A 26,873-nucleotide genomic window follows, 5' to 3' on the forward strand; every position below is an offset into this window, starting at 1 on the left:
AAAGCCTATATGCCCTTGTTCATTTTTGATTAACACCCCTTTTCTTTTCTAGTTTGTTCATAATGTTCTCATTTTCCTTTGAAAGTGTTTTTATTATACAGTATGATTCTGGGAAAAATCGACAGGAACGCCCTTTTTGCAATATTTTGGCAAACTCCCATAAAGAAACAGCATCATTGGTGAGAAACTAGAAAACAACATAGGGTCTATGTTACTATAATGAAGAAAAACTCGTAAAATAATCTTACGTGCCTTAATTTTCATGACTAGTCATGGGAGTGGGGTATATACGTCCTTTTTTTTTTTACCTTTTCGGAAGAAAATGTGCCCTTTTTCCCTGTGCACCCCCACTTCGTTTTTTTCTCCGCCGCCACCCCCCTTCTTTCCTATTGGCGAAAGCTGGACCCGCCCCTGAGTAGTATGGACCATGCAGGTAGTAACTATGGACCTACAGTAGTAATAGGTCCATGGTTAGGGCACCGTGACGGATTGGGCTCGTAAGCTCAAATTTTTTATCTACCTCCGAGCTCCATGCTCACCAATTTACTGTTGTGCAATAGCGCCATCTCTCGACAGATAAGAGTACGACCGTACCGCTGAGCTGAGCTAGCCGGACCGCTGCACCAGGCCAGCGCAGCGCAGCTAGAAGAAAGAAACGCTCCCGATCCCCGCCGCCCCGGCCCCCCGGAGTAGTATCCGACTCGACTCGCTCTCCAAATCCCGAAACAAGTGATCATGCTCAAGAACTAGAAGAGCTATTCTTAACTCCGTCAAAATGGGTTTGAGAATTGCAAGTGACTTATTCGGCCGACATGGCATAATTTGCAGTTTAGGTCTAACTTCTGGATATCGGAGCCGGAAGACTTTGTATTTGAGAAGAGATGTCTGCTCCCCATCATCTGCTTCCTGCCATTCCCATTTCTCTCAAGCCAGGTATCCCGTGCAGAGAGATGGAGAGAACACTGTCTGTGTCTTGAACTCATTATCAGCAGCACAAGATCGGAAAAGTGCAAAGAAAGAGCCTCTGCTACTGATGAACAAAAATGTTGCAACATGGTATTATAGTTCATTTATTCTTCATGAGTTCATGTCAGCGGCGTACCTCCGGATTTTCCAAAGGGGGGGGGGCACATTTTTTGGAAGATATTTTGTCGTCGAAAAAATTTGACAAGCAATTAAAAGAAAAAGGCCTTCTGGTTCGAAAGAGGGGACACACGTCTGTCTGTTTTCAATGCATTTTTACATTATAAATGTATCAGTTGTGACTCATCGGGGGGGGGGGGGGGGGGGGGGCAGGGGTACGTCCACTGCATGAGTTGTGACTCGTCGGGGGGGGGGGGGGGCAGTAGTGGTTCATGTTGATGACAGTGTCAGTAGGCCTAACGTAAAAGGAATTTTTAAAATGTGAGAATTTGGGAGTGGAGTCATGTTGGTGTTATTATAAACATGAATCTAGACCAACCACAATGAATTAAAAATTTGTAAACAATTATTTCTCATTTATTCATTTATTTGCTTGTGTATTTATTTATTTACTTTCTTTGCCAGGGGCAGAAGCTTAGAAGAATACTTTACCATATAAAAAGCATTATTTCGTAGATAATAATATGAAGTTTGTGGACTGGGTTCTTGGTTATTTATTTGACTAGGTAGTGATACAGGATAAATGCTTGAGATAAAGTTTACTATTTCCCTGGATGAATCTCCTTATTTCATTTGTTTTCAGGTATGCTTGTGGTCCTACAGTTTATGATTCTGCCCATATTGGGCATGCAAGGTAATGATACCAACCATGGTAGACTGGTTTGTAATTTTCCCTAATTTGTCTCTCTTTTTTTTCTAGTAGTGTTATTAGTTTCTCAATTTTATTTACAAGTGTGCTGTGAACTTGATTCTCTGCTTGGTGCCATTGAGTCTTTGTTTCTTGAATAAAGTTTTGAAATGAATTGTCTCTTGTTCTGACTCTTGATACTGGTACCATCTGAGGTGACCAAAAATAAAAACAAGATTCATCTAAGACTAAGCACTGGCGTAAATCCTTGCGTCACACCTATTGGCAAGACTTCTATGTCCCCTCCACTAAAATTGAAAAAAAAATATGGAGAAGGTTTATCAAGAATTATCTAACATATATCTAAGAGATTTAAGAAGGAAAAGTCGGATACATACCAAAATATGGTTTTATTCCGTCAAAAATTTGAGTGTGTGTAATTCCCAATGGCATCGGTTTATTTAGTCAGAAAAATAAATACCCAATACTCTTGGAGAGTAGACTAATCGTAATATCGGTTGATAACTGGGGGTTGTGGCGTGCGCCTGTAATCCAAGCTGTGGGGAAGTTACAAATTGATGCAGAGGTTCGAGCCCTGGCCACGTCTTTCGGATGGTGACGTTAAAGGTCGGTCCCAGACGTAAATAATCACATATGATTGATACACGTCTGACAAAACTAAAATACACACACAGATAACCGTTATGAAACCCAGGGCTTTCAAAAATTCCTGCTAGCTCACTGAGAAAGGCGACAGACTGGAGATGCTTTGTTCTGCAGCAAGAGGTTTGAATCCAAGTTCCCACCAGAAGTAAGAAAGAAGAAAGAAGAAAAAAGCAAAAGACAGAAGGGGGTTTTGGAGAATTATTTTTTTAAATTAGTGGAGGGGACATATGGAAGTCTTTCCCACCTATTGTTCGGGGGGGGGTTGATCTATTATTCCACCCCCCTTGAACAATAGGTGTTACACAAGTATTTACGCCAGTGCATCTAAGAGTGCAGAAGGGGACTGGAAAATTCAGATTTTGTCTCTGATAATTTGTTATGTCATGTTTTCCTTATGATATTTTTGGTGATGATTTCCTACATATAATATTTGAGTACTTAAAAAACAGTTTTGTAGTTTCAAAGTAGGCACATATCTTCATTACAGTAACTATCATTTGATATAATTGTGTCTTTATTAATAGCTGATGATTTTGTTCTTTTTAAATTCTGATCATTTTTTTATTTCCTTATATCCACTTACAGAACAAATCACAAATTTTTTATTTGATGTACTCTATCTTGATGAAAATTCATTACATGCGTTTTTCTATTTTCTATGAGAGGATTTAGCCTATTATGAATACATTTCACTTAAGTGAATTCTATGCAGTCACTAAAATAAAAATAAAGTAGGTGGTGTCTTCATAAAAATTACATTATGTTGGGTTTATTTTTGGTAGAACAAATATAATTGTTTACATTCTCTATTTGCAGCTCTTATGTCAGATTTGATATCATCCGTCGCATCTTAGCAGAATTCTTCCAGACGAGCGTTGTCATGGTGATGGGTATCACTGACATCGATGATAAGATCATAAAACGTTCACAGGAGCAGAAGATAGAGGACTTCAGAGAATTAGCTAGATTTTATGAGAGGGAATTCTATCAAGATATGCAATATCTTAATGCAAGTATCAACATTTTACATATAGCGATTTCTTACGTTGTGTCTTGTGCTGTTCAGTATTGTTGGGATTTGTTTTAAATTAAATTCTTATTCATTTACTATGAAATGATAATAACATATTACCGGTATATCTCATACCATATTTACTACCAATCCTTGGTTTCTATCATGGTTTTAATGTTCGGTGAATTTCAAAAAGTTTTAAAATCATCAAATTTCTAATCATATCATTCCCACACCCAACCCCCTGAAGAAAAAAATATAATGAAAAAAAAGATGATGGTGATGATGGTGATGATGATGATGACGATGAATTGATGATGATGATATGATGGTGATATAAATCTAAAATGATAATAGGTATGATATTGAATAAATCGCTTAATTTTTTTCTAGGTAATTTCATTCAGATAAGCAATTTGGAACGCATTTCAAGGAACTTAAATTAATTTTCATTATTACTGAGACCTCATGATCAATGTTGATTAAATTTCTAATGATTGACGTATGTGTAAATCTATCATATTGCCAAAATATCTATACCTATAATACATCTCTATTACAATTAGAGATGGCTTTGTTTTATCAGCTCTACAAGATTAAATGTTTTTAAAATTGGCAGATATAACCAATAACTTTTATTTTTGTAGGTCTTACCAGCGACTGTCTATACCAGAGTATCAGATCATATACCAGACATAATTGCTTTCATCGGTAAAATCATCAGAAATGGCTTTGGATATACAACAAGTAATGGTAAGGAAAGACTTTGTGGAAATAACCGCATATGATTTGATTACTGTAATCTAATTTATATCAAAGAAACTATACCAAGTTTTAGATAGGCTTTAAGGATCAATTCTAAAATGACAGACATAACTAAGCATTTTTTCTCTTAACGTATAAACTCCAAAGAGAAATTGGCAAGACAGCTTTCTACTGCATAGTGCCAAGCTGGTATAACCAAGAACATAGGTGACATTTTACGTATTTATAAGTTAATCAATCATAGTGGTCGACCTTATAGACGGAAGAAATTAATCCTGGGCCAATTTTGATTAATGTGGAGATAATGGCCAAGCAAAGGATTTTGAACTCGCAACCTTGTGATCATTAATAATAATAATCTTTTATATCGCAGTCAATATATTGGAACAATGTCTCCAAGCTCTATACAGATACGACATTACACTAGTCATTAGATCCTGGCATTCCAACATTCAACATTTGCACTTTCTCCACTCCCTGAGGAGTATTGCAACAAGAGTTTCCAAGACTCAATTGCTAGGCACATTACACAGATGTTTGCATCGTATCAGGTACCCATTTAACACCTGGGTGGAGAGTGGCAAAGTGTGGATTGAGGCCTTGCCAAAGGATGCTATAGGCCATGGTGGGGATCAAACACACAACCCTCCGATTACAAGGCAAGAGTCAGAACTACTACACCATGATGCTTCCACACATGTCCAATGAACTCCGAACTGTCCGATGCATTAGACCACATGAGCCCTTTACTCCACATTGAATAAATGATTTTCATTCTGCAGGTAGTGTGTACTTCAATGTGGATGCGTTCACACTAGAAAGATACAACAAGCTTGCCAGTCAAGACTTGGATGTTCAGCATGATGATGGTAAAGAGATGATTGATCCTGAGAAGAGACACCCAAGGGACTTTGCTCTATGGAAAGGAGTCAAGCCAGGAGAACCATGGTGGGAAGCACCATGGGGAAAGGGAAGACCAGGATGGCATATTGAATGTTCTGCTATGTCACAGTGAGTTTGACAGGGGTAGAGTGGTCATCATACACAAATAAAAAAACAAATAAATTACTGGTTTGTATGCAAAGTCACATGGAAAAATCTGCGGCAAAACATGGCTGTTTTCAAAAAGGCTCTAAACAGCAATAAAATAGAGATGAAAGGGAGATTTTTCAGCTACAGAAAGCAGGTCTGCTGTTTATTTTCTTCACCAAAACTTTGAGAGAGAGAGAAAAAGGGAAAACCAGCTAGGACATTATGACTGTCGGAAGAGGACGTGCTCACTATGGGATAGAACATGCACCGTGACTTTAAGAGTCTGTTTTTGCAGACTAAATCCTCATATCCAAATCTATGTAAGGTTTTTTTGTACTGATTAATGCAAAATATTTCATGTATCATTGTATTGTAGATTGTTTTGTTTTGTGTGAATTGCCAAACAGGAAATAATAAAAAAGTCTCTATAACTACTTCTATTATATTTGTATTTTGTATTCTTTGACAGTGCCATCTTTGGTGAGCGGCTCGATATTCATACTGGTGGGCGAGATCTAGCTTTCCCTCATCACAACAATGAGATAGCTCAATGTGAGGCTTGCTTTAACTCTGGTCAGTGGGCTAACTACTTCCTACATTCAGGTATGAACTTGTATTTCATTAATTATTGGTGGTGGTAATAATTGTGATTATGTCAATAATGATAGTGATTGGTGGTCATAAGGTGGTTGTGTGATGGTCTTTAACCCTTAATCTATAGACCGGCTACTTTGACGCCTAAGAAGACTGGGGGCTGACTCGGCCCCCCCCCCCCCCCCCCCCATGATCTCTGCTGTCAAGTGTGTAATCACGCTGAAAATTGGCACACATGTTACCCAAGGCATAATTTATAAAACTTTAGGATCAAATTCTGCAAAAAATCTCATTCAGTAATTATTCTGATTTATGCTTAAAATTAAAAGTTTGCTCTAATTAACCAGGTAAAGCCCCTAAAATGCAAATTTTTGGTTCACAGACTATTCATAGGAATCTTAGCAATATATTTCAAGTTTCTCGCTATTCCACCGGCATAAAACCACCTCAAACAGTGTAATAATTTGTTGGAAAAGCCATGATAAAAATTAATTTATATCAACCTATTTTGATTCCTTTAGGTCATTTATACAGGAAACATGATATTGATAAGATGTCCAAGTCCCTTCAGAATGTTGTGAGCATCCAAGAGTTCTTGAAGACATATACCTCAAACCAGTTCAGATTCCTGTGTCTAATGTCCAAGTATGATCATGGTAAGCAACCATTATGAACTTGAAAGAAGAAATCTGGACATTTACAGGTCATGATGCCTTGTATGCGAAATTGGAACGATAACTTTAGATATTATCGCTTAATGGGGAAGTTCACCCTGACAAAAAGTTTATTGTAAAAATAGCAGAAAAATTAATGAAAAATATTGCCAAAGGTTTGAGAAAAAATCATCAAATAATTGAAAAGTTATTAGAATTTCAATTATTTTTTGATTTGTGACGTCACATGCGAGCAGCATTCCTACATAGCGAATGGTAAGAAATCAATGAAATGTCATTTTCTCAGAAAATTGAAAATGGTTTTCACTGTAACTTTTGTATATCAATAAACAAATCGTTTCACACCTGATCATGAAAAAAATTAAGTCATCAGGAACCATACAAAATTTGAAATTTATGCATTTTATATTACATAACACATGGGACAGCTGCTCGTTTATGACGTCACAGATCCAAAACTTTGAACTCTAATAACTTTCTTACTCTTTAACAGATTTTCCTCAAACCTTCACCAATATTTTTTACTATTTTTTCTGGTATTTTTACAAGAAAGTTTTCTTCAGGGTGAACTTCCCTTTTAATGTCCAAACCTTAGGCCCTGTTACATTGTTCCATGCAAGTGTTATGTGTGACTTGCAGGTTACTATTTTTGGTACACTCAGGTCGCCTTTGTTGACAATATCTCACACGCGTCTCACGCAGTTGCATGCACAAGTGCACACAAGTTTGATTTGCAAGTTTTGAACATGCTCAAAACTTTGATGCGGGTGAGTCACAGGCAATTAATTACCCACAAGGCATGCATGGTGCAATGTCAAAAAGCCTTTAGCAGGATCATTTCTGCTGCAAGATTTCTCAGTGACCATGCATATTGAATGTGCCTCCTCTTGTGTTATGTCCCCCAAATCTGAAATAATGTGCACCTATCCAGATACAAGTGGTCGTAACTAATTGCTCTATCCTTTATTAAGAAGTATGAATTATCCAAATGGAAATTTGATTTGAATTATTGATTTCCATTCACAATTGCACACAATATGATAAACGTAACATAACAAGGTCGAAAATACTACAAGACATAATATATAAAACGTAATCATAGATTTAAGGAACACAATTCAATGAATAAAGTTATCTCGCATGACATATGTATTTAAAAGTAAGACGGAGGGTCTTGCCGAAAAAAAGGAAGCAGGGAGGTGATAGGTATACATACAGAAATCTTCACAAATATTAAAATATTATAATATATTTGTTATACCCACATGAGGTGTATGGTTACCGAGCAGAATAAATTCCTTGAAAGCTGTTCAATGCACTAGTACCCTTTTTACAGAGGCTAAAATTTCCTTAACCCCGTACTATAGGTTGGGCTAAATTGCCATTTAGCCCCACCTATAGTACGGGGTTAAGCTTAGCCCACTTTCTTTTTACACAGCATTTTTGCAAAGTGGGCTAACCCCACCTTTAGTACGGGATTATTTGGCCCTGCAAAAAAGCAGGGTTATCCCAGCAATTGCGGTGCTAAGAGCGATAGTACAGGGTTAAGATCGCTAGTGTAAAACGAAAGTGGGCTAAGCTTAACCCCGTACTATAGGTGGGGCTAAATAGCAATTTAGCCCCACCTATAGTACGGGGTTAAGGAAATTTTAGCGTGTGTAAAAAGTGTACGAGTGAAGTACTTGTACTACGAATGATCGACAAAAACCACTAGTCCGAGGTTAGCGAGTTTCGTGTGTAAAAAGCAAGCATTCCTTATCCGGGGTTAGCAATAACAATTTGGCATGTGTGAAAAGGAAAAAAAATAGTACGGGGTTAAGGATAGTACGGGGTTAGCGATAGTCCGGGGTTAAGAAAATCCTGTGTAAAAAGGGTATAAGTGATGGAAGGCAGCTAAAGTTGGGTAATGATAATAGTGCACATCGGAATAGATTATTTATAGAAAGATAGCACAATATCAATAGATCAAAAATGCTACACTGCATCATGATGTGAAAATAGAAATATGAAAATAGAGAGAGAATTATTGCAAACAATAGATACATGTACCATTAAGATGCTGAAATGCTAATATTCTTTGTGTTGCTCTGTTTTGATTCAGATTTAGAGTATGGACCCGGAACAATGCAGCAAGCAGTAGTACTTCATAGACAAATGTCAGCTTTCCTCAATGATGCCGATGCGTATGTCAAAGGTCAAATATGCTGTCGACCATTCAATGAAGCTGAACTCATGCAAAGGTACTGATAATTATCTAGTAATTCATTCTGTTCCTTTGGAACCTGGATAGAATGCAATAACTTTTCCTTTATCAGTGTTCCAAGGGTAGTTTATGCATTATTTTTGTTTTCATTTATAATTGTATTTTGTATCTTTTGCTGAAAAGATTAATAGTAGTAGTTATAGTAGTGATAGTAGTAGTAGTAGTAGTAGAAGTAGTAGTAGTAGTAGTAGTAGTAGTAGTAGTATTATTATTAGTAGTAGTAGTAGTAGTAGTAGTAGTAGTAGTAGTAGTAGTAGTAGTAGTAGTAGTAGTAGTAGTAGTAGTAGTAGTAGTAGTAGTAGTAGTAGTAGTAGAAGTAGCAGTAGTAGTAGTTCATGTAGCAATATAGATGGTACTGATGTTGTTGAATTGAAAAAGAAAAAAATAATAATTATATTATATTAGATGCCTCAGAATGGAATACTAGAAATATTCCAAGAGTTCAGGAAAATATTCAATGAATTGCAGATAAGTGGAGTATTGGCCCTAACAAGTGGAATATTTCTGGTATTTCATGGAAAAAAGCCATCCAAAATTATCTATCCCACCCCCCCCCTCAAAAAAAGGAAGCAATTTGATTGAACAAGTCATAGATCACTTATCACATTATGCCATTATCACTTCATAGGATCAATTTTGGTCGTTGACATGCGACTTGCATGTAGTTCATTATGACGTCATTGAGCGTAGTTGTGCTCTATGCTGCGCATCGCATTGCTTTCATAGTTGTACGCTTTGTATATTTCACACTCTCATATTCAATACCAAATTTTGTACAGGAGCCTATGGGATATTCGTCAGATTTCGGTCATTCTAGGGATACGCTCTGATACTCCACAGGCAATTGATGCAGACCAAATTACACATTTTTAATGCATCGCTAAAACACTATATAGACAATAATTGATATTATTTTGTTTTCTCTTTTCTTTGATATTTGTTTTGATGATTTGATTATTGTTTTGATGATTTGATATAGGTTGGAGAATACTCAAGATGAAGTGATAGGAGCATTAGCTGATGATTTTGATACAAAGAGGGCACTAGACTGTATTATGAAACTGGCCCATACATGCAACTCAAATTTCAGTCAAGTATCGGAGGTAAGAAAGTTTCCTTGGTTATTTCCAGTATTTATTTTGTATAAATTATATATTTTTAAGTCCTACATTTTGCCTAACATTACTAAACATAAGCATTGATGATATATAGGCCATAATAAAATTAATATATTTGTCATTCATACGCAGGTCAGCTGACTACTGTTTTGTCTTTTAAATTATAAAACTATTCTAAATTTTGAGGAAAGAATCTGAATTTTGACCAATTTCTGCTCTTTGTTTATATGATTTTCATTTTTCTTTGATGGTAGTATTATGCATGCTTCTGGAAAATGCAGCTAGTTTTCATTTGTTAGAACAATAGCAACAATCGCACCCATTTCTGTCACACCTGCATAGCAGAGTGAGACTATAGGCGCCACTTTGGCCATTTTGGAGGTAATTATGAGATTGCTGTCATCACTTTCAAAGTTTTTTATAGATATAGTTTATAAAATGTGGATATAGCGGTAATCAAATATCACTGACAAGTCATAGGCCGCAAGATCATGGTCAAATGTCATTTAATGTCACTGAACATAGTATTGTATCATTATATGAATTGTGTTTTTTGTGAATAATAATATGTTGTAGTACACTGTAGTTTTCAAAGTCGGCACTGCTGCTATATTGAATCGCGTAATGCAGGTGACAATGCGCTCCATCTGTTCTGTTATAAGGTTAAGAGGTGTATCCATGAAAGTGTGCCCAAATGAAGAGTGCTGTGCGAGCAGTAGAATGTCCTGTCATTATATCTTCACCACTTAAATAAAAATGGTCAGGGACAACTTCTGCCATGGATTATATTTATGTTTATTTTACAATTTGTGCATTATCATGTGATGCTTGTGTGTTGACAACTGTTACTTAAGAAATACAAGATACCAGAGGACATGAGTGAAGAATTAGAATTGAAGTATATAACTGAACAACGAATCTCAAGCACAGAGAAGCATATGAAATCAGCAGAATAAACAGTGAGATCCTAGACCTAGGAAAACTTGAAAATACTTTGAAAGAGAAACATGGTGATCAATGCATGGGGTTGAGTACTGTGGTCATCAAATTTTTCAGAATTGATGCAAATGAGGAATTTCACAACAAGACCACAACTTATGCGCATCTATAGTAAAACCAAGAATTCATCAACCAAATTTACTTAAAACAAAGCTAATAATTCATGCTTAGCTGATAAGTATTAAGGATGATATCAACCATATTCAATGACATGTTGATGGTTTTGATTTTTTTTTTTTAGGAGGCGTCAAGTCGCAGCCCAGGGGCAGTTGCAGCTGTAGCTACATATATCAACCAAGTCTTATCTAACTTAGGATTACAAATGTCTACAAGATCAGTAAGTTTCTGCTTGTTGGTCAATTTCTAAATTAAATACACTGGGCAATATTCTGAAGTCATGTTTGATTAAAACACTTATCTAAAGTTGTGGTTTGAAAACTCGAGGGACATATAAATGATATTGACCACTGCTCCATGTGTGTGTATTTTTTTTTTCCAGGGTACCCATTCTGATCAGTCATCCCAAGCAATGAACACTGCTCTAGACACTCTGGTCAACTTTAGACAGGATGTCCGTCGATGGGCCCTCACTGACCAAGAGGATCATGGGATATCGAGTGTAATTCAGAGCAGCAATGGTGAGTTATGAATGAATTGTTTATGTTGGTTGTGAATCGCTGAAACAGCACATAAATGTACTCCCTACCTTTAAGGCCCGCATAAAGTATTGACCAGGAACAGTAATATAAACCATATTCATCAGAGTATCATCTAGCATTTTAATTTTACGAAGTGTAGAGTAGTCCGTGGAATGGATTTGAAAGTGGGGGGGGGAGCTGAGCCGAAAGTGAAGGACTTACCATGCAAACAAAAAATCACTATCAGATGGGGATTTTTTTTTACGACATAAGCTTTGATGATGGCTGAAATAATTAATATTGAATCTTGAATTCTCAATGTTGCTATTTCTTAACTACACCTTGAGTTGATGGATACCAGCGCATGTTACTTTTTTTCTCCATACCATTTTCCCATTCACTTTTTAGGGGATTCTGAGGAAATGAGGCTGAGAAGAAAGAAACTGATGAAAGAGAGGGCTCCACTCCTCAACACATGTGATCATGTTAGAGATACGCTAGCACAGAATGGTATACAGATTAAGGTAAATGATCTGGGTTTGTCTAATGTGGACATTCAAAGGTATTATACATGACCAACATTTTGTGGAGTAGTAAAGAAAAGGTTGTGCCAACCCATAAAGTTACAATATCTGCATGCTCATTGATGATACCAAAAGTGGTTGCATGCACTTACTTTGTGAAGGTGTATCAGGAAGGATTGATTTCTAAGGATGTTACATTTCAAATTTGTAAAATTGCACCACAAATCTTTAGTATGCGAAATTTCATTGTAACACTGTATTCATTTGCAACTATTTTTTTCATCATCATTGTTGAGGCTTTTTCTTTCATAGAGGCCTACATACACTGTATCATTCATGCACAATGGCAGTCCCTCAAGGTTGATTAAGTGATCTTTTCTCCTATCTTGTTCCTAGGATCGGGGAGCATCAGCCACATGGGAATTTGTAGAGAAAACAAAAGTGAAAACAGAGGTAGGATATACATTGTTACAGTCCCACATACTTCTGTAGTAGACTCTGCGTTATTCCACCTTCCATTCTTGTCAAATAATTGCCTCACTCAAGAGCATTATCTCAGACCAGAATATGCAAATGTGTGTGAATAACATCCTGTAGGATGAATTTCACCTAAAGTTGAACTGTTTTGTGTGGTCCCTAGAGATGTGGCTTAGGCATAGTCACCTGTATGCTATTGTGCAGTGGCAGATCTGGGGGGGAGCACATCTGGCCCGTTCCCCCCCCTCTTGAAAGTTTTAAAATTTTCCGCAGATTAAATTATCTAACTTTTAGGTGAAAACCTTCTTTTTTTGGGGGGAGGGGCTTGTGAAATTTTCTGTGGGCGAGATGACCTTCAATTTTAGGTGAAAGCAATTTTTTTTCCTTGTCAAATTTTAATCGGGAAAATGTGCCCCCCCCCCTTTTAGGTAAATCCTGGATCAGCTTCTGTGAATGTGTGTATGATTTTCCATAATGGATATGAAATAAGTTAAGGAATTAGGAAGGTGGAGGGAGAATGCAATGATAAAGGATAAGTTGTACCCATCTAAACGCCAATACTTGGACCGTTACGATCAATAGAAATGTGGAAGACCAATATAGCACTGACAAAATCTGTGCCAACTTTGACAATTGGATATCATGCTTGTTTTCCATCTTATACTCTGCATCTTCATACTGTACACAAAGGACTTCAGTGCAAGGCAATGTCTGGACTTTAACTTTTTGATGCCCTTTCACTCTTGACATAGAAATTTATTCTTAATTTATATTTTGTCATTGAAAATATGGAATGTATTTATCGATTTATTCTACCTACATGTAGGTACTCTCTTTCTCTTTAATCATTTCAAATTATTGATATTGCTTATCAATTTTTTCACATTTCTGTCTCATCCATCTGTTATCTTTTTTCAATCCCTCTCTCTTTTCTATCTTTCCCCTCTCTCCCTCTCTCTCTTCCAATGTCTCTTTAACTATCTGTCTTTCCATCTTTTTATCTCTTTCTTTCTTTCGTTATTGTTGCAGGATGGAACAGACAGGTGACAAGAATAACTCAACAGAGACATTGAATTGATTTTGATTGCAACATGTATAATCCACACAGCAAGCAAAGCAAGCACATATAGAGAGATCTTATTTACATGAGATACATTACAAACACTGCAACATTGGCTATAACATTCATGTTGATTTATAATTGGTATACTATAGAGGTCATTAAACGTTGCCACCCAGTTGCAACTACTATGGTAACAAAGCTCAACAGCCAATCCAAAACGAGGATTCAATGGAAGTGGCCAATGGATGGTGAAGTTTACCATGCTTGTATTTTCTGTGCAATGAAGCCCAGATGAAATTGTAACTTTTTCATTTTGCATATTGATGTCCTTTTCTACTTTAACTTTTATTTCCTGTGACATGTACATTTAATACTGAAACAGCTGATAAAATATTTTTATTTTTATTACAATAGTTAATACAACACTTTATGGCAGTTGCTAATGGTTTACAATAATGAAGAGATTGGACTCTAAACATTAAATTACAAAATTAGGGGCGTTTTGTATAATACATACATGTATCTTTATGAGTAAACTCTACCACCAATGATCTCAGAGCTCAGCAAGAGGGTAAAAATGAAGTATTATTGATAGAAATGATGAGTAAAGGCTCTGTTACATCATTCTGTGCAAGCATTGCGTGTGACTTGCGGGTAAATATTTTTGCTACCCACAGGTTGCCCGCATTGACAGTATCTGGCATGTATGTCACACACAGTTGCCTTCAAAAGCTGATTTGCACACAGAAAAGTTTTGACCATCTTCAAAGCTTTGTTGCGGGCAATTACCCGCAAGGCTTACACGGAACAATGTGACAGGGCCTTAATTTTGATACAACGGGGTTTAGGCAGTTTAAAGGTCAAGTCCACCTCAGAAAAATGTTGATTTGAATCAGTAGAGAAAAATCAGACAAGCACAATGCTGAAAATTTCATCAAAATCGGAAGTAAAATAAGAAAGTTATGACATTTCAAAGTTTCCCTTATTTTTAACAAAATAGTTATATGAACGAGCCAGTTACATCCAAATGAGTCGATGATGTCATTCACTCACTATTTCTTTTGTTTTTTATTGTTTGAATTATACAATATTTAAATTTTTACGGATTTGATGATTAGGACCTCCTTGCCTGAAGCACAAAATGTTAAAATAATGAAATTCCACGTGTTCAGGGAGGAATGAAACTTCATTTCACATGACAATGAAGAGGAAATAAAAATATTTCATATTTCATATAATAAAATACAAAAATAGTGAGTGATGTCATCAGTTCCCTCATTTGCATATCGAGTTTACCGGCCGAGATGTGCATATAACTATTTGTGACATGAACCGAAAATGTCATAACTTTCTTTTACATCCAATTTTGATGAAATTTTCAGTTTTATGCTTATTGGATTTTTCTCTTCTTATTCAAATCAAGTTTTTGTTGGGGCGGACTTATCCTTTAAGCAGTTGCATGGTGGGAGGGGGGTGACTTTAGGATTGAAAAAAAATATATCAAAGATCATCATTTATATGGAAGAATTTGTCATATAGTGTACATGTGATTTGTTAATAAAGTTAAGAATATCAAAATATCAAAATATACAAGTAATCTGCTTTATTTCTTCAATTGTACTGTGAATTTAATAAACAAACGTGTACTGTTTATTTTCAAATTGAAATCAGGGACAAAAAAATGTTTCTATTCAAATGGCTATATGCAAAAATTGAAATACCGCGCTATCACAATACTATTGCAGATTAATATTGCTAAACAATGCCAGGTTTGACCTTAACATGCTACTTAAATAATAGTCCTGTCATTTGTTCTAATTAGGATAGACTTAAATAAAGTTCAACACAATTAAAACCATTCAACAATATCACAATACAAAGGTTTCCACAAGACACTGCTGCTCTGCAAGACAAAACTTTGATTGTTAGATCAATTTCTATGATTGATAATATCAATTAATATGCGTAATCAACCATTTAATTACGGTACTCACTAAGTTTTGTCTTATATGGCCCTATATCAAAAACAATTTCTCGAGAATGCACTACCTAGTGAAAAAAAACATCTTACAGTAGTCATGAATATGACTTTAAAATGACTATTACTGGACTTATTCAGAGACAAAGAATAATCTCAAACTTTTCTGAGATGTCACATTTAGACATATCATTCTACTTGTTGCACATCACAAGAACATATACTACTATCTAAAGCAGGTATGCAATAACTGATCTGATTTTACTGAAATTACTTTGAATGGCTCCACACAAAAAGGCACAATGATTAATACGATAGAGTCGAGACTTCTAGAATTTATTTGAAAGACGAGTTGAATATAAGCCAAATGATATGTGGTATGTTATCATGTCCCTATGAACGTATGAATACATTTTGAATTAATGTGCAGTTTTGGAGATTATTTTTGTTACATTTAGCAAGTGATGAGTAGATGTATAGAACACCAAAATAAAGCAGAGTAACAAACTTCAAAAGACTGATAATCATGGATGCCGCATTTCTGTAAATTTCTGGCGAATGGGTAAAAACAAAAATTCTCGTCTCTGCAGGTGTGCAAATATGGGAATTCTTATATTCTCACTTTCCTTGATGTACACACTTGTGTGTGTGCGTACATCTACATGTAGCTCATTTAGAATCCATCATCCTACTCTCGAAAAAAAAAAAAAAAAAAAATCCATGCTCTAGGATGGGCGATATCCCTCGGTTGCTTCACTCCCTCGCATATTGATTTCAGGGAATTTGGAATGCTCCCTGTGCATTTGTAAGGGACTGACAAATGTTTTTGTGTAGGTGTACATAATGTTACGCCAAACACTCATTCCAATCCCCGCATATTTTGAACCACAACCCCAACCCCACATGTAGGTATGTACTACAACATAATAGGGCATGAGCAATCAGTGGCAGATCCAAAAGGGGGGGATGTGATATTATTTAAAAATACAATAGAAAAAGAGTGTATAAAAACTCCCCCAAATCATTTAAAGTACATTCCTCTCCACCCCCATTGAGTCAGGGGGATGTAATAAAAGTGATTTTTTTTTTTGGGGGGGGGCTTGACATAAAATGACAGGAAAGTCGCAAATGAGAAATTTAAGCTCTTTTAACCTTGACAAAAAAAATTCTGAGGGGGTGACTGTTTAGGTCATCCCCCCTAAGAAATTCTGGATCTGACACAGAGGAAATTGCCATATGTGTCGGGGCAAAGATTCCCGTGACTGTTTTATTGAGGTTTTCTCTAGATCACACAAATGAAATTCAAGCGGTGCTGATTCCAACCAGGGGCTAAATTCCCAATCAAACGATCACACTTTGATATGAAACACATCACATCCTTTTACGTTTAATCATCGAGGTAGAAGCGATCATCCCACGCAGGTCTACCAGCTTTATATCCTGACCACTTTGCACTCCTGGGTCGAGAGCGACCAGTACTTGATGACGTAAAGGTGTCTGCACTGAACTCTGTACCAAGACTAGACATACTTGATGCCCTGTTCATCCCACTGTTGCTGTATGCTTTACCTATGTTAAACACAGAGGAGAAATGAAGTGATAAATTTCAGAAAAAACAAAATCAAACAAATAGAGCAGACAAATCAATTGATTTGTTGTCAAATTGAAACACCCCCCCCCCCATTAAAGACAAAAGAAAATTTCCTTGACCTTTACAGTGATCCAAGAGTACATAATTAGAATTTGAACATGGTAGTTGAGATTTGAATTTGAATCTATAGCCCCCTCTCTCTGTAATGGCTTTATTTTTATATAAAATAACCATTTGAACACTAGTTTACATTTTTTAATAATTAGATATCAGAAGGCTACTGATAAAAGATAATAATCATACCATGCTTGAAAAGGTGTTAAAGAAGACAAAATAGGCAGATATTTTATTTTGGTCAGGCATCCGATCAAATTAAATTATGTTAAATCAATAGATTATCCAATAAAACGCATTTCTATTTTACAACCTTCACACCACATTGGCTTGGGGCACATGCATTACTAGTAATATAAACTTGTAGTGATGAAATGAAATAGTGACATGCACTTGTGGGGGGATATACCAAAACTAAAGACAAGCTTTAACATTTTAACAAAAGAGAGATTATTATTATTTATTAGGCATCACCTATGCATGAGAAGCTAACCACCACAGGTCATTCCCAATATTCCACTGGGGTATGTATGATCACTACACCAGGATAAGTTTCATGAAAGTGTTTGTAAAGTTGGGCACAACTCTAAGCACTGGAACCTGTTCTCATCTACATTATAAGTTATCATAGTTAGATATCATATAACACAAAAAAGGGTCACCAGTCAGAATATAAAGCCAGGTATTTCATGAAAGTTGTCAGCAAAATTGTCAGTGCTGACAATTTCAGTGATATCCTTGGTTTTGATTGGCTGAAAAGCACTGACCTCTGACTGTTTTTTTTTTATCATAAACTTTATTGCTTCAAAATCAATTCACAATATACATAAATAATAGCAGCAATATAATAAATTATATACATAAGTAAAAAAAAAAAATGTGTTACAATTCGGCAAGAACATCTTGATACTTGTTTAAAGAATTCCATTTGTCAAAGTGAACTGAAAGTTTGCCTCGTTTTACTGCGATTGCTCGCTCTACTTTTTCCAAAAAAATAATTTCATTTTTAAAGTGGACCTCTGACTGTTACTATGGTAACTGTCGGAGAAAGACAACTTGTCAGTGCTGACAACTTTCATGAAACGGTCCCCAGTTGCAATTCATGAACAGCTTTACGAAGCACCCATCTGGGGTTCCACCTTTGCTTTATAGGCAAAGTTTGAATTCTAATTTTGATTTTCCTTCACGGTAGTTTAACTTTACTACACAAATAAATTGTAAACAAATTTAAATGTGTGTTTAATACCTGATCGCTTAGCACTGGATGGTCTCGATCTAGGAGGTCCTCCAGGGGTTTTAGAGACCTGTGTAGCATACTGCATCTGCTGATGATAATCTTTCATTAGTGCATCCTTCTTCACTTGAGGAGTAGCCCTTGCTGCCTCAATACGTTTCAAGATTTGCTACAAGAAGAAAACGAAAAAGAAAATTAATACTAGTTAAGGGAGACTGCCGAAATTGAAACACTCACAATCACAGAAATCTGTTAGATGAACATAAGACGAAGGCCAGTTTGTAACAGGTATGTTTTGCACAATCTGATCCCCAGGGGGGTGTTTCATAAAGCTGTTCGTAAGATACGAATGACTTTACGCACGACTGGTGACCCCTTCTTGTGCTATGTGATATCCCTATGTAATTGAGTTATGACCTAAGAACATGTTCCAGTCGTGCGTAAAGTTGTTCGTAACTTTACAAACAGCTTTATGAAACGCCCACCAGGAATATTAATTTGTGATTGAACTTTGGCGAATATAGAGATCAACTTACATGTAAAATGTAAACTTGACTGACTGCTTTTATAGATGCATCTTTTGATGGCAACAATGAAGCAAATAATAGCAGTGTAATGAATTATTATTTCATCCAAAACATAGATTTTAGAACCAAATGAAAAGATATTTTAAAGAAATGCATATTAGTTCTGTATTTCTACTTGTATAGATTTATTTTTGTTTTAGTTTTTATTTCAATGAAGCCAGAGATATTGTGACTTCACCATTCTGTTAAGAGGATAAAGTACTAGTGCTACTGTACTATGTATCATCAAATTATCATTATTATTATGTTCATTATTTAATATTTTCAATACTTATATCAATATTATGGAACCATTATCATCATTATTACTTCACATCATTTCAGCTACATGAATCCCACTCCCGTCCCCTTTATTTGTTCTCGTTTTTTTTTTTTGGGGGGAGAACATGAATAAAATGGGGATGCATAATGGAAAAAGAGAGTAAAATAATTCCTTTTACAACAAATGAGTTGTATATGGTACAAATGGACAGCACACATGCAAGCAGAAATTATTCATGATCATGCATATTAGAAAGTAGAGAGAGAGAGATAGCAAGCCTCAATTTTGGATCCAATAGAATTAATGCATTACAGCCAAATATGCGCATATAAATTATGGGCACTTACACTCACGATCATCCAGGCAATAAACCCAAATGAAGTACTATGTACATGTATGCCCTTTTTATGACAAAGATACATAGTTCAAGGTCAAGTCCACCTCAGATAAATGTTGATTTGAATCAATAGAGAAAAATAAGACAAGCACAATGCTGAAAATTTCATCAAAATCGGATGTAAAATAAGAAAGTTATGACATTTCAAAGTTTCGCTTATTTTCAACAAAATAGTTATATGAACGAGCCAGTTACATCCAAATGAGAGAGTCGATGATGTCACTCACTCACTATTTCTTTTGTTTTATATTGTTTGAATTATACAATATTTCAATTTTTACGAATTTGACGATTAGGACCTCCTTGCCTGAAGTACAAAATGTTAAAATAATGGAATTCCACAAGTTCAGGGAGGAATGAAACTTCATTTCACATGACAATGAAGAGAAAATAACAATATTTCATATTTCATATAATAAAATACAAAAGAAATAGTGAGTGATGTCATCAACTCTCTCATTTGGATGTAACTGGCTCGTTCATATAACTATTTTGTTGAAAATAAGCGAAACTTAAAAATGCCATAACTTTCTTATTTTACATCCAATTTTGATGAAATTTACAGTGTTATGCTTGTTGAATTTTCCTCTTTTTATTCAAATCAAGTTTTTGTTGGGGTGGACTTGTCCTTTCAGTATGATAGAGGTAAAGAAGTACATGTATAGTTTGAAAAGGGAACTCAAAGAATGTACAATAAAATGAGAATCAAGTTGGGATTGTGTAGTGTGACTACTATTAAGACAAAGAAAGAACATAAAAAGGGAGAAGAAAATAAAATGAAGAAAAAACACAAGAGATCATCGGGGTGAAAAAAGGCGGAAGAGGTCAAGGAATACGAGTCTCATGTTTACAGACAGGCCTACACGTTGATGCGACCAAACGTGAAGGTAATTACCATGTTATTAGCCATTAACACCACCACTACCAGTAATTGGATTAAATCGCTCCAGGTCTCTGACATCATGCAGTACCAATCTACATGTAAGTGGATGTCTGTTTAGACAGGTAACCATAGTAACGATAGTTTGGTTTGATGTCCTAATGGAGTTCCTTTCATCAATCATACCTAACTGAGGGTGGACTGTATCCAATCCAACTCAATTATTCACTGCATGCATCACCATGGGCTCTGAACTCATTCAGATAAAACATGAGAGATCTGTACATTACATCTAATGTATGCCTCTCCTTTACCTTGCATTTTTAATTCAATAACCATCCACAATGCACATAAAAAAATAATTTTATATACAGTACACATGTGATTTTCCTATGGATTATTAATGGATGGATAATAAGAATCATTCTGAACTTCAACTTATGAAGAAAAAAAATTGTTTATTAAAAACATAAAAACTATAAATAAAAAGTGGGAGAGAATAAAAACTACTAGTTTAAATTTTGATATTTTTTTTCACTGCCAAGGATCTGTACAATGGTGTATACATGTACTGTATCATCAAATGTATGATCCATTAATGAAATAATGTACCTGATGAAATGATATCAGCTGAGCAGTATTGAATTGATTGATTGCCATGCAGTGATTGTTGATCACCAGACATGGTATACAGTTGCCTAGAAACCACACAAAGACTGTGCACAGTGTGCAGTATAAATTTGACCTTCATTACAATAACTCTTCATTGGAAGAGAACCTTTCATATTGTTTTTCTCAAGCAGTGCAGTAGAGTACCTAAAATATAATTCATTAGCAAACAGTGTACACAAGTTCATCCAGGTGGAGTACTTACTACAGGGGTGGAGTACAGAGGATGATTGCCCCCCCCCCATGAATGTGATCCAGGGGAAAATTGGCTGGGTGATTTTCCCCCTGAAATGCTCAAAAGAGCATTGGATACCAAAAAGAGGAACCATGGAAAGACACCATCCATTACAATGTTATCCTATGTTGCAGATTAATACACTAATTTGTGAAAAGTACTACATGTAGTGTAGTCCCTTGAAAAAAAAAAAAATAATTGTTCTGCCTGATGTGACCTTGGGATGTTAGGTGACAGGTGTGTATACAATAATAATAAAATATATGTATTGCCAAAGGTTTGCGAAAAGTCCAAAGAATAAAAAGTTATTAGAATTCTAATTATTTGATTTGTGATGTCATACATGCATGTGAGCAGCTTCCCTCAATATTGTGTAATCATAGAATGTAATATTCTCAGAAATAAAAAAAATTATGGGGTTTTTTACTGTACCTTAAACAAATCATTTCTCATCTTTAGAAAAAAAAATTCATCATGAACAATTACAAATTTGAAATGTATGCATTTCATACATAAGATATGGGGCAGCTGCATGTTTATGACATCACAATCAAAAACTTAAAATTATCATTTTTGTTTTCTTAATCTTTAATGGATTTTAATGTGACTCTTTAACAATAAACAGAAAACAGTATTTGAACTGTAAGTGAAATCATAATCCTGAGAATTTTTGTAATTTCTGCAGAAATCAAAATACTCTGACATTATAAAATACAAAACAAATAGCATACGTGTGCAAACTTTAGATGAATTATAATCTTAGTGATTATCTTACCAAAAAAAATCTTATTCTGGAGCAAGTACACACTACTGCACAATGTGCACATACTATACATGTACTTTAATGATTCTTTTTTTTTTCTTTTATTTTGCTATTTTAAACGAATCAAGTCTTAATCTCATAAAATCTCACTGGTTGGCGAAGTATGAAATAATGATTGTATGAGGGAGAATGTACCCATTGCACAAATAATTGTGTTTAAAACTTTAAATGCAATTAAATACATCAAGCACAAATCCCTTCTTACAGGCAAAGTTCATTGGTTAAAAATCCCAGGGGGGACACCCCCTCCCCCACCCAGAATAGTAGGGGGGACACAATATCAAATGTCCCCCACTAAATGTATTATGGGTCTTTTATGATGGAAAGAAATACATCATTCAAAATCTAAATAAAACATGTGACATGTATTTTTGACGAGATGACCTTATACTTTTGGGGTGATAACCTTTCTTCTTTTTTTTGTTTGTTCTCTTAAGTGTCCAGCTCCTGCCCCCCCCCCCACCTTTGGGGAGAGATTTCCACCCTTGGTTAAAATCAAGTTTTGCTTGATACTTGTCATTGCAAAAAAGACTTGACCTTTGAGATTTGTTCTGACCTGACTGTTACATATTAATAATGTACATGTACATCCATCAATTCCATATCACCACGGCACAAATCATCAATGTGAATAAAATAAAATTTTCATATAAAGTTGTAAATTGTAATAAGCTACATGTATGGCCTCTAGGTTATTTTGATTAATGAAGAGCTTCAGTTATACTTGCAATTATCATCACATTAATTAGAGGATGCATACAAATATCCTGACTAAATTTATTGGCATTGAAAATTGGGACAGTAAGGTGAGGACTTGTTTTTTTCCTTTAAATGCATTCCCATTCATGCAACACATTTTTCTTAATCCCCAAAGTTTTGAGCCCTGAGCCCTTTATTACCAGATTTTTTCTTTTGCAGCTTTTCCAGCTTTGGAAAGCCGTCAATCTGTTATACTGCTTCTTCACGAAGCACCTCACCTCAAGTGAACTCCATCTCAGTGCACATGATACCCACCCCCCCCCCCCCTCTCATCTCCACAAACCTCATGTAAATCCCTATAATCCGGTCAATGGATTATTTGTTCAGGTCAATTAAATTAAATTTCAAAGCTAATAACAGGGCTTAAATTGCTCTAAAGCCAATCAAGGCCATGGATGTCCTCTTGATTTGCTTCAATGCCCTATGGTACTGTTGCCTTTTTTCTTCTTCTCATTTTCCCCAATGGTGCTGCAGTAGTAAAATGTGCCCCATCGGAAAGTGGATTTGACTTTAAATATTTCAAATCAACAAACATTAAATTCAGCTCTAAAGAATAACAGGAATTGTTCATATGTGTATTTTATTTGGTTTACCACATATTTGTCAAACCTTTGATTCCTCATGAGTCTTTATTATGGTGCAAAGTAGATATTTAGCAAATGTTATAATAACAATATTAAGTATAGTATTTATATTGTGCACATATCCACCTTGTTAGGTGCTCAAGGCGCTCCTATATTACCCGGCTAAGCTAGGCGTTCACAGCGCACACAGCTTTTTGAGGGATTACTTCCTACCGGTACCCATTTACCTCACCTGGGTTGAGTGCAGCACATTGTAGATCAGTTTCTTGCTTAAGGAAATTACGCCATGACTGGGACTCAAACCGACGACCCTCTGTTTCAAAGTCCGGAGACTAATCCACTGGGCCACAACGCCCATGGATATCATATCATACTGGATACCCAGTGATATCATATCATTATCAATGATAATGATATATTTTGTTTAAGTTTAACAAGCATGTGGCATCAATTATAAAATTTTATTTATCAAGTCTCGCAAGTCACAGTAATTTTGTTGGATTTGGTACAAAAAGCAATTGATGCAATCATGCAAGTCAAACCATTTCAATCAAATTTTAATGATCTATCATCTACTACTTAGAGATGTATTCAGTATGTTTCTATTGCAAAATTTAATATTGGTGGTGGTGGCCTGCTGCCTGTTTCAATTTCCTTTTCACAAAACAAATAAATTCTAGTCCACATTATGCAAAATGAAGGAGCCAGTAAATCCACACTGCATTTCTTTTGCCCTTTAAATATAAAATCTCAAATATTTCCATTTCTTTGACGACAAGGAGCTCCAGATCAACTCATAATGATTTTCCATTTTCTGCGAGGAATCAAAGCAATGTGGAGAAGAAAAATAAACTTTATGATCCTTATAACATTACAACCTATTTAATAGTTCTTTAACTTTGAGTTCTCACTCAACACAAATTTCTACTGAGCAGACTACTATTAGGTGTTACATTGTAAATAGGCCCAAAAGCAAACAAAACAATATCATCCTTCAAAATATAATAGAATTTCATAGGTTCCCTCATTTGCGTACTGCCTATGATGTGATCAATGTATACAAGCAAAAATACAGATTGTCAGAATCTTTCACTTTTCCATCCCATTTGGATGATGCATGTTGATCTGTTTATTGCAAATGTGTTTTTTATTTTGTAGATTTGCCTGTTTGAATGCAAAACCCATACCATCCAATCTGAAAAATGTAACTTTTATATACATGAATTACCTGAACAAAAACAGTTTGCCAACAAAAGGCTTGAATAGAGCTAAAAAACAAACAAAACAAGAATGGAAACTTTGTTAAAACAAATTTCGAATTGTTAACTTTTTAAAAGGAAAAATCTAGATACAAACCATGTTTTCTATTTCAATCCTGCGTTGGTCTCTCTGCCTCCTAACTGCTGAATGGCTGACTGGCTTCTCTGGGGTCCCAGTGCCAGTGGACTGAGTATAGCGCTTAGCACTGCTTGGTCTATTGACTCGACCTGCTCTGTTAGCAGCGGGCGGCTCGGAGGACTTCCCAATGATCTTCTCCAGGAGTCTCCTATTATCTCTATCAATACGTCTCACTTCATCATTACTGAATGACATGTTCATTCTCTGGTGAGGCATAGGAGCTGACTGCGGTCGATTCTTCCTCTTCCCTGAAACAGGTCTCTTTAAATTCTTGTGAAGCATTGACAAATCAGATTCCTTTGGCGTTTCGTCCAATTCAAGGACTGCTCGTAGCAGCATGCTCAGTTCTTTTGCTTCTGTTTCTCGCACACGAGGATCCTCATCGTAATGTGAATAACCAGGAGTTTTAGTCACTTTGCGACTATCTCTCGGCTTTGACGATTTGGGTCTGCCCTTCAGCTTCGCATGTCTTTCGTTGGGATCTCTATAACTGTCTACATCATCTCCTTCAAAGTGAACACTTCTCATTCTCTCTGACTCCCTCTCCATTTCTTGTTCATCATATTCAAGCTTGGGAATAGGCGAACTAGGTGGACTTTGCAAAGGTGAAACATCCGTCACACTGTCATTGTCTCTGTGGCCAGATCTTTCACTCGACTCGGAAGTAAAACTAGAGCTTGATCTTGAGCTTTCGGTGGATGCATTTGAACTTGAACTATATGATCTTCTTCTGCCAACTGAGGTTTTTGGACGAGATTTCGAACCAGTTTTTGAAGTGGCCTTTCCATTTCGAACATCTCTCTCTCGCCGATTTCCTTTTGAATTCAAGGCATCAATATCGTCTTTAAAACGAAATGATTCACTACCATTCTTTGCCTTATGTTCATCTCTATCACTATCATCAAAGTCATCCGAATAATAATCTGCTTCATTACCATCATCGTGAGTTGGAGTTGCTGTTGGAATTCGAACACTCACACTGCTGCGGCTGCTTGCCACGCTGCGCACCGACTCTCTGTCATAGTCCCCGTCGTATCCCCGTGCACTGCCACTCCGCTTACCGCTCTGTGGTCGGTTGGGTTTGGGATCCGGAGGATCTAATCTTGAACTGCGTTTTGTTGATGGACCTTCATCGAAAAAGTCGAAGTCTATCGGCTCTGGGCTACCATTCTGGTCCATCCTGCCGTTCAAAGTTTAATTCAAAATCTCAAAATTGCCTGAAATTCTTCACATCAGTCGTCAGATTGACAGTTCTTTCTGGAACTCAATTGAAATATGTGTTGTAGCAACTGTGACGTCATAAGCGTCGATGGTTTATAATTTTACCACAAGATGGCGCTATGATTCTAAAAGCAAAAGTGAGGTTGGGGCACTGGTCAGATCAACGGGTTGAGTAAAGAATCCGGTCAAAGTCATGTATGATGACAAGTCTGGGGGTCAGTGTCCATTTTTGCCCTCTCCAATCAATGACACCATAGAGGGTGAAGGGGCTGAAAGTCATATTTTTCACGAAATTTATATTATGCTTAGAATCGATTGCATTGTATCTTTCGCCACCATAAATTTTAGAAAGGCCTATATACAGTGCGTATATATCAAAAAAAAAAAAACGGGACAAATTTGAAGTCTTTAAAATTTTTGTTTCAAATTCTGATATTTTGATGTCAATAGGTGCTCTGAAGTCTTATCTTTCAAATGCCATTAAAATAATTTAGTTTCGTTCATGCTAGCTTGAGCGAACACGAAATGTTTTTGTCAGGGGTTAA

The 26,873-nt window shown here is 36.0% G+C and overlaps 2 protein-coding genes across 2 annotated transcripts; one reads left to right on the forward strand and one right to left on the reverse strand.

The window, feature by feature from the left end:
- Positions 1 to 587: 587 nt before the first annotated feature.
- On the forward strand, positions 588 to 14,519 carry LOC121410041 (probable cysteine--tRNA ligase, mitochondrial). Its single transcript, XM_041601872.1, has 14 exons — positions 588 to 1,056; positions 1,727 to 1,777; positions 3,254 to 3,446; positions 4,097 to 4,202; positions 4,997 to 5,225; positions 5,716 to 5,849; positions 6,362 to 6,496; positions 8,616 to 8,754; positions 9,757 to 9,880; positions 11,136 to 11,231; positions 11,394 to 11,532; positions 11,941 to 12,056; positions 12,453 to 12,509; positions 13,563 to 14,519. The coding sequence occupies exons 1-14, from the start codon at positions 776 to 778 to the stop codon at positions 13,578 to 13,580; spliced, it is 1,818 nt and encodes a 605-aa protein (XP_041457806.1). The 5' UTR covers positions 588 to 775; the 3' UTR covers positions 13,581 to 14,519.
- Positions 14,520 to 15,174: 655 nt separating this feature from the next.
- On the reverse strand, positions 15,175 to 26,387 carry LOC121410045 (cilia- and flagella-associated protein 97-like). The gene is made up of 3 exons (XM_041601885.1): positions 25,066 to 26,387; positions 18,526 to 18,682; positions 15,175 to 17,143 (listed from the first exon to the last, which is right to left on the reverse strand). The coding sequence occupies exons 1-3, from the start codon at positions 26,284 to 26,286 to the stop codon at positions 16,962 to 16,964; spliced, it is 1,560 nt and encodes a 519-aa protein (XP_041457819.1). The 5' UTR covers positions 26,287 to 26,387; the 3' UTR covers positions 15,175 to 16,961.
- Between the last annotated feature and the right edge of the window lie 486 nt (positions 26,388 to 26,873).

The sequence above is a fragment of the Lytechinus variegatus genome, chromosome 1 (assembly GCF_018143015.1).
Source record: "Lytechinus variegatus isolate NC3 chromosome 1, Lvar_3.0, whole genome shotgun sequence".
Classification (NCBI taxonomy): Eukaryota; Metazoa; Echinodermata; class Echinoidea; order Temnopleuroida; family Toxopneustidae; genus Lytechinus; species Lytechinus variegatus.

Coding starts and splice junctions, on each gene's coding strand:
- LOC121410045 (XM_041601885.1), bottom strand. CDS start 26,286: ATGGACCAGAATGGTAGCCCAGAGCCGATAGACTTCGACTTTTTCGAT. Junction 18,683..25,065: donor GGATTGAAATAGAAAACATG/GTTTGTATCTAG, acceptor TTCTTCTTGTAG/CAAATCTTGAAACGTATTGA. Junction 17,144..18,525: donor ATCCAGTGCTAAGCGATCAG/GTATTAAACACA, acceptor TGTTTAACATAG/GTAAAGCATACAGCAACAGT.
- LOC121410041 (XM_041601872.1), top strand. CDS start 776: ATGGGTTTGAGAATTGCAAGTGACTTATTCGGCCGACATGGCATAATT. Junction 1,057..1,726: donor AACAAAAATGTTGCAACATG/GTATTATAGTTC, acceptor ATTTGTTTTCAG/GTATGCTTGTGGTCCTACAG. Junction 5,850..6,361: donor TAACTACTTCCTACATTCAG/GTATGAACTTGT, acceptor TGATTCCTTTAG/GTCATTTATACAGGAAACAT.